This window comes from Syngnathus scovelli, chromosome 15, assembly GCF_024217435.2.
Source record: "Syngnathus scovelli strain Florida chromosome 15, RoL_Ssco_1.2, whole genome shotgun sequence".
NCBI lineage: Eukaryota > Metazoa > Chordata > Actinopteri > Syngnathiformes > Syngnathidae > Syngnathus > Syngnathus scovelli.
The window spans coordinates 85,848-95,629 of record NC_090861.1 but is presented as its reverse complement, the minus strand read 5'-3'; the positions used below and the strand labels follow the sequence as shown (position 1 = coordinate 95,629).

The following is a 9,782-nucleotide window of genomic DNA, read 5'->3' as shown; positions in this document are numbered from 1 at the left end:
GAGGGTTCGGGTTGAGGGCAGGGCCACAGTCCACATGTACAGTAAATACGTACAAAAAGCAACATTGAAAAGAGGGAATTCAGAAAAGCAAACAAGTGTTTTGAAGAAGAAAACAAGTTGAATAAAGGTGTCTCAGTCCCAGCCCGCGGCGCATCGAAACAAGTCACCTCTGGTGTCATTCAGTCAGTCGCTGGCTGGCTCGCTGGCTGGCTCGCACCTCATTTGCATCCCTTCTCCATAGATCTGGATTTCATCCCAGATGAGACGTTTTAATCTCCCCGTGCCACACGTGACAAAACTGGCAAATAAATCAGTAGATAAATAAAAGGACTTTGTCACAGCAAAGGAGAAACGCGGTCGTGTTTTTGAGGAAGGGACCTAATCTATGCGCACCACAAGTAACAATTCCTTTTTTTTTTCTCCTCCCATGTAGAGCACAGCACAGCTTGAAGTGACACGTTGGGCGAATCCAAAAAAACAACAACCCCCTCCCCCGCTAACCCCAATTCACTAGAGCCCTGACGCATTCATCAGCAGGAACCTACCTAGTTGACGCAGATTTTGTACTTTTTTGTACTTTCAGGAATTGGTGGCCGCAAAGAACTTTGAATGCATCACTACCAAAATGTCACGCTTAGCATCTGCGGCTACGCTAACAGCTGCGTTCTCATGACCAGATAAGAGTCCCTTATTTAACTAGAGAATGCAATGCGCAACTTCTTTGAGGAAGAAAAATACCAGGGTAAAACAAATGACTAATTGTCATGTTTTTAATTGAGCCATGACCTCTGACCCTCAAACCCTAACTCTAAAAGTGACCATGTCTAGTCATTGAAATGTTCAATAATTCAATTGTAAAAATCAACTGACAGTAGATAGTTTCACATCATCTTTTTAATTTGAAAAAATACAGACAAAAGGATGAAGTGAGCGTTCATGATCAGATTGAGTGGAGGAAACGGGAGAATGCGTGTGTCCGTCCGTCCGTCCGTCCGTCACATCCTCTGCACTGGGTTGATACCCAGAATGTGGAAGCCTTTGGCCATAACGGCTGCCGTGGCTTCGCACAGCAGCATCCGCCACATGTTCACCTTCACCACTTCACCTGCAAGCAAAAAAAGATAGATTTGATTTGGAAGCCTTCTCAATTAACGCCATGCTTCGGAGTGGGGCTCAATTTGGCCACTTCTCTTGGAATTTGTCAATTGGCCCGCCCGCCGCTGCTTCAAACTAACACAGCTCTCAATCTTTGAGATCTTCTAAAAATTGCCAGTCCCCACCCACTTTTGTCAGATCAATAATAAGAGCGTTAGCAAAAGGGCCTTTGCACCAGGCTCACTCAAAAAACAATCCCCATGGTGCTAATAGGGAATTTGCATCATTAAACAGCTCGAAGCCTAGCCGACCTTAACTGACAAGTTTCCTCAGAAGACACGAGTAGAGGAAAAACTGTTGACTTAACGCTCGACGCTAGCTCTTTACCCGTCTGTCGGTCCTTCTCCACGCAGTAGCAGCTGTCGTAGAACTCGGTGAAGGTGGTGGCCAGCTCATAGAGGTAATCGCACAGCGGGTGCAGCAGCAAGTCGTCCAGAATCTTCTGCAGGATCTCGGGGAAGCGCAGGATGCACTTGCCCAACTTCCACTCCTTCTCGTGGTCCAGGAGCACCTCCGTGCTCTCGGCAGCCTTCCTGAGGGTCGCCTCGTCTAGATTGGCCAGGCGGGCGATGGACCTAAACGGACGCGGGTAGGGTTAGGGGGGGCGTGCTCGGAACGGGGCGGACTTTGCTTACCGGATGCGCGTGAAGGCGTAGAGGAGATACGCGGCCGTGTTGCCGCGGTCGTCCAGCATCTTGTCGAAGGAGAAGACGTAGTCGTTGATGCGGTTGTGCGACAGGTCGGCGTACTTGATGCAGCCGAACGCCACCGAGCGCTGGGCCTTCCGCAGCTCCTCCGGCGTCAGGACCTGGAAGGACGGACGGACGGACGGACGGGTGGAATATAAACAGGAAATTGCATTTGGCTGATTTGGTGACTTTTCTCAAGTGAGTCCATCTTCCCAGAACGAAAAGGTTGGTTTGTTGGTTTGTTTGTTTGTTTGTTTGTTTGTTTGAACACGTCACGAGCCTTCCTCACCTTGTCTCGCTCTTTCTCCTTGAGTTTGTCCATGGACCTCTTCAGTCCTTCATCCAGCAGGTCCATCAGCCTCACCGTGTCTCCTGAGCGAGTTTTAAACTTCTTCCTGTCGGGGACCAAAAGAAAGGGCCGCACGCACGCACGCACGCACTTAACCGAAGGAAGCACAAGTGTCCTGGAGCCAAAAGGCTGCATTTTCACTCCATTGAATCAAGGAGTTGCATTTCAGCAAAGCCAATTCTACAAACAAAGTCTTACTTGTCTTCGCCTAGCACCACTCCAAATCCGGCGTGCTCCACCCTGGTCACCTGGGGGTCATACCATCCGATCATCTTGGCGGCGGCAAACACCAACTGGAAGTGTGGGGCCTGAAACCCCAAAAAACAGATTGGTCTTTTTCCCCTCCGTTCCCACTCCAATCATTTCGGGGCGACCCCACCTGCCCGCTGTCCGTCACGTAAATGATGATGTCGGCTTTCTCGTGGAAAATGCGCTGGCGCAAGGCGGCCAGGTCCGACGTGTCGTACGTGTAACCGCCGTCCGACTTGACGACGGTGAGCGGGATGGACTGACCGGGGGCGAAGATGATCTTGCGACCCTCGTCCATCTCTGTCAGACCTGGCGCAATCCGGAGGGAGAGACAAAACCAACGGATGTGACGAGGATGACGGCGAGAGAGAGAGAGAGAGAGACAGACAGACAGACAAACAATGTGGCAACATTGCTCCCTAGCGGCCAACATTGGAAATTACCATCCGCTACCAAATGTGGTGGCCATTTCTCGTCTCAAACTTTTTAGGCTTTCCCATTCTGGACAAATTCCAAGCTGGCAATTTCACCCAAACCAACGTGGGCTTCTCACCTTTCTCGTCAAACTCCTTCACCACCTTCGTCATCAAGTCCTGATAGAAGGACTCGCCCCGCTCGATGATGTCCACGTCCAGGCAGTCGTAAACCTTCTGGAACTCTGAGACGCAAACAAGCAGTGAAGGGATTGTCCAGCCACAGCGAAGAACCAAAGCGTCGTCGTCGTCACCTCTCCTGGAGACGTCGCAGATGAGATTCCAGCCTTTGATGAAGTCGGCTTCTTTACTCTGCAGGCGGACCACGCACTGGTACGCCCGCTTCTTGAAATCCTCCTCCTCATCAAAACGCTTCTTGGACTCCTGGAGGAGCAGACGTCTGTTAGCCATTAGCGGCCGAGATGGTTTGCGTGCTGGTTCGGGAAGTTGCCGCCGACTTTGTAGAAGGCCTGCAGGTCCCCGATGGGGGGCGACACCGCCAGGTAGTTTGGGAATTGATCCTGCAGGTGGGCGATGAGCATGCCGAACTGCGTGCCCCAGTCCCCCACGTGGTTCAACCTGAGCACAAACGTCAGCAGTGAATTGCTACAGTCAAGTGAAAAGATTGCTTCCGCCGTTTGAGAAGGGAACGTGGCAGCCACCTGAGCACGTCGTAGCCCAGGAACTCAAAGAGTCGACACATGCTGTCGCCGATGATGGTGGAGCGCAGGTGGCCCACGTGCATCTCCTTGGCGATGTTGGGCGACGAGAAGTCCACCACCACCTGAACAACACGCGCAGGGGCAATTGAGGGAGCACGTCGACGGCGCGACACGACGGTTTGAGCGCCTCACCCGCTTCCTGGAGGCGAGCCGAGGCGGCTGCACGCCGTTGAGCAGCAGGTCGCGCAACAGCCCGGACACAAACGAGCGCTTCAGGTGGACGTTGATGAAGCCTGGACGAGCGAGGCGGAGCTCATTGGAGATTCTTTCATTGCAACCGGGAACGACCGTTTAACTTTAGATTGAAGCTACGACCGAGTTGCAAATGCGCAAAGTCAAAATCAATGACAAAGCGCATGCCACGCTCGACGCCATTTTCATACCTGGTCCTGCGATTTCTGTCTTCTGGATAAGCTCGTTTTGCGGAAGGTTCTGAATGATTTTCTCGGCAATTTCCTTCGGGTTGACTTTTAGGCCTTTTGCTTTCAACAGCTGCTGACGAGGAGGGGGCAAATTTAAATCCAGCCTTTGGTCATTATGTGAAAGAATGAATGTGAGTAGTCCTCTACATACCTGTGCCATGGCCATGGCGCTGTTGCACTGGTAGTCTCCAAACTTGGCCTGCTGGTTGGGCGTGACGGAGAGCGGCGGCCTGTCCAGCTCAGGGCAGGAAGCCCGGATGGCCTGGCCAAAAATCTCCTGCAGCCGCTGGTTGATGTTAATCATGGCCGTCCCGCAGCAGGGGGTCTCCTCCTGCAGACTCTGAGGACAGGTACCGTTTGAAAGAATGAATGCTACTTATTGCTACAAATTCACTATCATACTTCAAGTCAAAAGATTCGTTTTTAAATTGGATGTAGTCTTATACTAAATGTGGCATCTTGCTGCCAAATGAAATGAGGCGCATCAGGTGGCACTTTGCCGCCACCTTGTGGCATTTGTGGACAATCACAAATCTTTGACATGCACATTTTTCTGTTTGTGGAAAGGCACATCATTCAATACTCTATATATATATATATATATATATATATATATACATATACACACACACACACACAGTACATTAAACAGAGAACGTTTTTCATATATATATTAAACTATGCTATGTGCAATTTTAAACAAAACATACTTGAATACGTACCAGTTATAACATTGATTTCGCTTCATTTCTACTTATTATATCTACAAATGACAACTGATAAATAGGTATTCTTGATTAACACTTGATGTACACCTAGAATTCCAAATCTACAATTGAATCTATGAAGCAAAAGGACCCCACGGAGCTCCCTCCCTCCCTCCCTCCCTCCCTCACCCTTTTGAGGATGTTGAGGCGATATTGCAGCCTGCTGTTCTCCTCTCGCAGCTCCTCCAGACGACAAGACGGACTTGAGCTCTGCGGGTTCTTCAGGCTCTCCAGCTCAGCGGAGAGACTTTGGATCTCGCATTCCTGGAACAAACCATTGCAAGTGTTGCTGGTTTTACTTGGGTTGGCTATCGCCGTCCCAGCGGGGCTTACCTGCTTCCGCAGCCGCCTCGTATATTCGTTCACACAGTCTCCGTCCATTCCCAAGCGCCGGGGTAAAGGAAGACAGTCGCGTGGCTGATGAAAGGAGCTGTCAGGACTGCGAAAAGGAAGCAGTCGACAACTTTTTCCGTTTCACTTACGGCAAGGGGAGGAGAATATTCTTGTTCGTTATGACGAAGCAGCCTCGGAAAGCCAATTCAAGTAGTTTGTCGCCACCTGCTGCAAAGGCCTAGAACTGCACCGTTCTGGATTCAAATAGACAAGTTCAGTCAGTATTTTCCGAGGTTGAACTTCAAATATAATTCATTACCAATTCAAAATATAACTTCAAACACTGTCAATTGAAAATGAGAATACAGAAGTGAGAGCCCTTTCCAGAAGACTCCTCATATTTTTCTTTTCATATGGGTCATAAAAATAGGATAAACGTGTTAATGATCATCAAAACTATTAGTGTTTTTCAGGTGAAAGTCCATGGAGATTATGGACGCATTGCTAAGCGCGCCTGGCCGCTCTCCCGCTCCAAGACACCGACGCTGAGACGGCGCGCTTTCCCGCACGATATGGCTGCCGGTCTAAACGAGTGCAAGGTAAAGGGCGTAATTGATCTGGAAGGCTACTCAAAGTGCTCGCACGATGTACTACAATGGCTGTACGTATGGGGACTTGTGTAGGAGGGGCCTGGGGGGAAACGGTACTCCCTCAAATTCAACTCCCTAAACTTAAAAAGGTCCAAATGAGTTGTTACTGTCAACTTTGGCATCTAAGTGATTTGGCACAAAACTTCACCCAAATTAGTTTGATTCTGTTATTAACTTACATGGTGCTCACACCATGAAGATGAAGAAAAAAATCAATTTGAATATTTAAGCGCTCGCGAGCATTTGCTCCATTTTAACGCTATGGCACTGTAATCTGGCATTGCTAATATTGTAAAGTAATTCGAAAAACCAGCTGTGCAGCTAATCTGCAGCTAAACAGCTAGCATGACACCGGCATCACCATCTGGACTTTGAGCTTCCCTGTTAGCCATTGTTGAGGGAATGTGTAGGGGGGGGGGCGGGCATTTAGTCTGACGCGCTCAGACCTAAGTGAATCGTTTAGTCTGACGCGTGAATTCGGGCTCATGCCACAGTTGAGTGCGTCACGGTGGCAAACAGAAACAGAAGGGATGTGGCACAAACGGGACGGAACCTTTATTATGCGCAGAGTCGGGATGACATCCCGAGGAGGCGGAGCCACGAGTCGAGCAAAGAGCCAATAGCAGAGCAGAAGTCGGCGTCGGACATGATTTACACCATCGAGGACGTTCCGCCCTGGTACCTGTGCATCCTGCTGGGCCTGCAGGTACGCCGGCCGCCGAGCTCATGCGCTTCTCGGTGCCCATGTTTGCGCCTTGGCCGCCGGGGCCACCAGCGGCCTCCCGAGCCGGACGCCTCCTGAGCCTGACCGACCGTGTGACTGTCCAGCACTACCTGACCTGCTTCAGCGGTACGGTGGCCGTCCCTTTCCTGCTGGCCGAGGCCATGTGCGTGGGCCAGGACCAGAACACCGTCAGCCAGCTCATCGGGACCATTTTCACTACCGTCGGAATCACCACGCTCGTGCAGACCACCCTGGGAGTCAGGTGAGCGTCGTGGCAGCGCCTCAGATTCCCCAGAAGAGCGGCGTCCTAGCTCGGACCTTCCGTCGTAAGATGGGAGCGACGAGTGGAGACTCGGCTCTTTTGATGAACAGCAAAAGTTCAAAAGTGTGGCCGCTGCCGCAAGTTTGAGCTTTTCGTGGTGGTGGTGGTGGTGGTGATTGTTGTGATCCTTGTGTAGACTTCCCCTCTTTCAAGCGTCAGCGCTGGCCTTCCTCATTCCCGCGCAGGCCATCCTCAGCTTGGATCGATGGGCCTGCCCCAGCCAGGGTGAGTGAGCGCGCAAGTCACCCAAGGTCCGCACTTACAGCTATGCGTCACGTCAACAGAGGAGATTTACGGCAACTGGACTCTCCCGCTGGACACGTCACACGTTTGGCATCCACGCATCAGAGAGGTGTCCGTCCGTCCGTCCGTCCGTCCGTCCGTCCGTCCGCCCGTCCGCGGTGGATTTGATGGGAACGATTGTGCGCCAGATCCAGGGCGCCATCATGGTTTCCAGCACGGTGGAGGTGGCCATCGGCCTGCTGGGGCTTCCGGGCATCCTGTTGGACTACATCGGGCCGCTGACCGTCACGCCCACCGTCTCGCTCATCGGCCTGTCCGTCTTCACCACGGCCGGCGACCGGGCAGGCTCGCACTGGGGCTTCTCGGCGCTGTGAGGAAACGCCGTCCGTCGCCTTCCTCCTGCGCCCGCGCACCACGCTTTTGCTTAGCGCCGTGTTTGCATGCAGGTGCATCCTCCTGATTGTGCTCTTCGCTCAGTACTTGCGGACCACCTCGCTCCCGTTTCCCGTGTACAGCAGGAAGAAAGGGCTGAGGCTGAGCCGGGTTTACGTCTTCAAGATGTTCCCCGTAAAGAACGCCTCCGTCCGTCGCCGCTTTCGTTGCCGCCGCCTTTCCGACGCCTGCTGCTATGCGCTTAGATCATCCTGGCCATCGTGCTGGTGTGGCTCCTGTGTTACATCTTCACCCTGAGCGACCTTCTGCCCAGCGACCCGCTGCGCTACGGCCACAAGGCACGCACCGACGCCCGAGGGGACATCATGACCTCCGCCCCCTGGTTCAGGGTGCCCTACCCCTGTGAGAACAACCAAGCGCCTCCGCTCATATATATATGTAGATATATATGTAGATATATATATATATATATCTACATATATATATATATGTGTGTGTATGTATAAGCGGCAGCTCAGCATCTCACCCTAGACAATCTCCAGACATTTCTTGCGCTCAATTCTCGCGCAATCGTACACACTGCGAGTGTCTGCCATCCGTTGCGGTAACATGTTCGACGCTCCAGGCCAGTGGGGCCTGCCGACGGTGACATTGGCGGGCGTGCTGGGCATGTTTAGCGCCACCCTGGCGGGAATCGTGGAGTCCATCGGCGACTACTACGCGTGCGCTCGCCTCGCCGGGGCAGCGCCGCCGCCGGTGCACGGCATCAACAGGTGAGAGGGCAAGATGGAGCTTTGAACCCACCCGGCGCTGACGCCGCCGCCGCCGCGCCCTTTCCTTCTGTCTCGCTTTGGTCTCGCAAGAGGGATCTTCACGGAGGGCGTGTGCTGCATCATCGCCGGACTCCTGGGCACCGGGAACGGATCCACGTCCTCCAGCCCAAACATCGGCGTGCTGGCCATCACCAAGGTGCTCGCTCGGTCCGCGGCTCGTCTCCTCCCTCTGCGTCTGACATCTGGCGTGTGTGTCCGTCCAGGTGGGCAGCCGGCGCGTGGTTCAGTACGGCGCCGCCATCATGTTGCTGCTGGGATGCGTGGGAAAGTTCACGGCTCTTTTTGCCTCGCTGCCGGATCCCATCCTGGGAGGAATGTTCTGCACGCTCTTTGGTGAAACTTGCCGCCTTCACGTTCAGTCACCCTCACTGCAAAGTGGACTCAAACGTTTGTTTACCTTGTTTGCAACAGGCATGATCACGGCGGTGGGTCTGTCCAACCTGCAGCTGGTTGACCTCAACTCGTCCCGCAACCTTTTTGTGCTGGGCTTCTCCATGTTCTTCGGGCTCACGCTGCCCGCCTACCTGGACGCGCACCCCAAATGCATCGAGACCGGTAAGGGTTAACGCGCGCAAGTCGCCACCCTCGCCGCAAGTCGCCACCCTCGCCGCAAGTCGCCACCCTCGCCGCCACGCGTGCGCCACCCACCGGTCGTTGTGCGCTCGCAGGTGTCGAGGAGCTCAATCAAATTCTGACGGTTCTGCTGTCCACCGAGATGTTTGTCGGCGGTTTCCTGGCCTTCTGCCTGGACAACACCGTACCGGGTATGCGAGCAGCACAAACGCAGGGCCCTCGGTCGCACGTGAGGATGGTGATCTCGAGATTTTGACACCATTGCGTGTTCAGGCACGAGGGAGGAGCGTGGGCTGCTGCAGTGGAGCGCTTTGACGTCCTCGGCGCCCTCTTCGCCCTCCTACGACTTCCCCGTGGGGATGGGTCTGGTCCGACGCGCCCGCTGGCTCGAGAAGCTGCCCATCAGTCCCACCTTCAGGGGGTGGAGCTCCTCCCAAGACCCGCCCTCCCAAGGGGCGTCGGTGCTGCGAGAAGGCGTAGAGGTGGCGGAGCAAGTGGCGGCGCAAAGGGCGGAGCTTGGAGAGGACATGTCGACCAAAGTCTAACTTGCCACAATTGAGTTTTGGGAACCTACTACCTGAACCTCCTGCATACATACATACATACATACATACATACATGTAGACTGTACATGTCATATAAGAACATTCTTATCATCTTATTACATCTGACGTATAGCTCGCACAATAGTTTTGGAAGAAATTGTCCCTTTGTGTTTGCATGATTGAAAATACAACATGTTCATCATTTTTTGTTCAGAAGGACCAATAAAGGCTCTATTTTGATAGAAATGTCATTTCCTGTCCATTATTTCGGGGTTGATGGACGGCAGCCTGGCCGACACCCGCTGTTCTGTCACAGACGCCAGCCAGATCAGGTAGCTCC

General features: G+C 53.0%; 2 protein-coding genes across 3 annotated transcripts; one reads left to right on the top strand and one right to left on the bottom strand.

The window, feature by feature from the left end:
- Positions 1-876: 876 nt before the first annotated feature.
- On the bottom strand, positions 877-5,324 carry rars1 (arginyl-tRNA synthetase 1). Its single transcript, XM_049742081.2, has 15 exons — positions 5,160-5,324; positions 4,956-5,090; positions 4,211-4,399; positions 4,021-4,129; positions 3,770-3,870; positions 3,578-3,699; positions 3,374-3,494; positions 3,170-3,299; positions 2,996-3,100; positions 2,573-2,751; positions 2,392-2,501; positions 2,134-2,239; positions 1,791-1,963; positions 1,483-1,730; positions 877-1,105 (listed from the first exon to the last, which is right to left on the bottom strand). Exons 1-15 carry the CDS (start codon positions 5,205-5,207, stop codon positions 996-998), a joined length of 1,986 nt encoding a protein of 661 aa, XP_049598038.1. The 5' UTR covers positions 5,208-5,324; the 3' UTR covers positions 877-995.
- A 40-nt stretch (positions 5,325-5,364) lies between these two features.
- Positions 5,365-9,688, top strand: LOC125981968 (solute carrier family 23 member 1-like). Of its 2 annotated transcripts, XM_049742080.2 has the most exons (15): positions 5,365-5,529; positions 5,623-5,758; positions 6,378-6,515; positions 6,638-6,795; positions 6,992-7,080; positions 7,140-7,207; positions 7,287-7,468; positions 7,545-7,665; positions 7,737-7,893; positions 8,117-8,264; positions 8,355-8,460; positions 8,528-8,657; positions 8,736-8,879; positions 8,993-9,088; positions 9,171-9,688. In XM_049742080.2, the coding sequence occupies exons 1-15, from the start codon at positions 5,516-5,518 to the stop codon at positions 9,440-9,442; spliced, it is 1,959 nt and encodes a 652-aa protein (XP_049598037.1). In that variant the 5' UTR covers positions 5,365-5,515; the 3' UTR covers positions 9,443-9,688. The 2 variants fall into 2 exon arrangements, with proteins under 2 accessions (XP_049598037.1, XP_049598036.1); XM_049742079.2 differs by having other exon boundaries at positions 5,407-5,758.
- The last annotated feature ends 94 nt before the right edge of the window (positions 9,689-9,782 follow it).

Coding starts and splice junctions, on each gene's coding strand:
- rars1 (XM_049742081.2), bottom strand. CDS start 5,207: ATGGACGGAGACTGTGTGAACGAATATACGAGGCGGCTGCGGAAGCAG. Junction 2,502..2,572: donor ACGTGACGGACAGCGGGCAG/GTGGGGTCGCCC, acceptor TTGGGGTTTCAG/GCCCCACACTTCCAGTTGGT. Junction 2,240..2,391: donor GTGGTGCTAGGCGAAGACAA/GTAAGACTTTGT, acceptor GGTCCCCGACAG/GAAGAAGTTTAAAACTCGCT.
- LOC125981968 (XM_049742079.2), top strand. CDS start 5,573: ATGGGTCATAAAAATAGGATAAACGTGTTAATGATCATCAAAACTATT. Junction 8,461..8,527: donor GCGTGCTGGCCATCACCAAG/GTGCTCGCTCGG, acceptor GTGTCCGTCCAG/GTGGGCAGCCGGCGCGTGGT. Junction 8,880..8,992: donor CCCCAAATGCATCGAGACCG/GTAAGGGTTAAC, acceptor GTGCGCTCGCAG/GTGTCGAGGAGCTCAATCAA.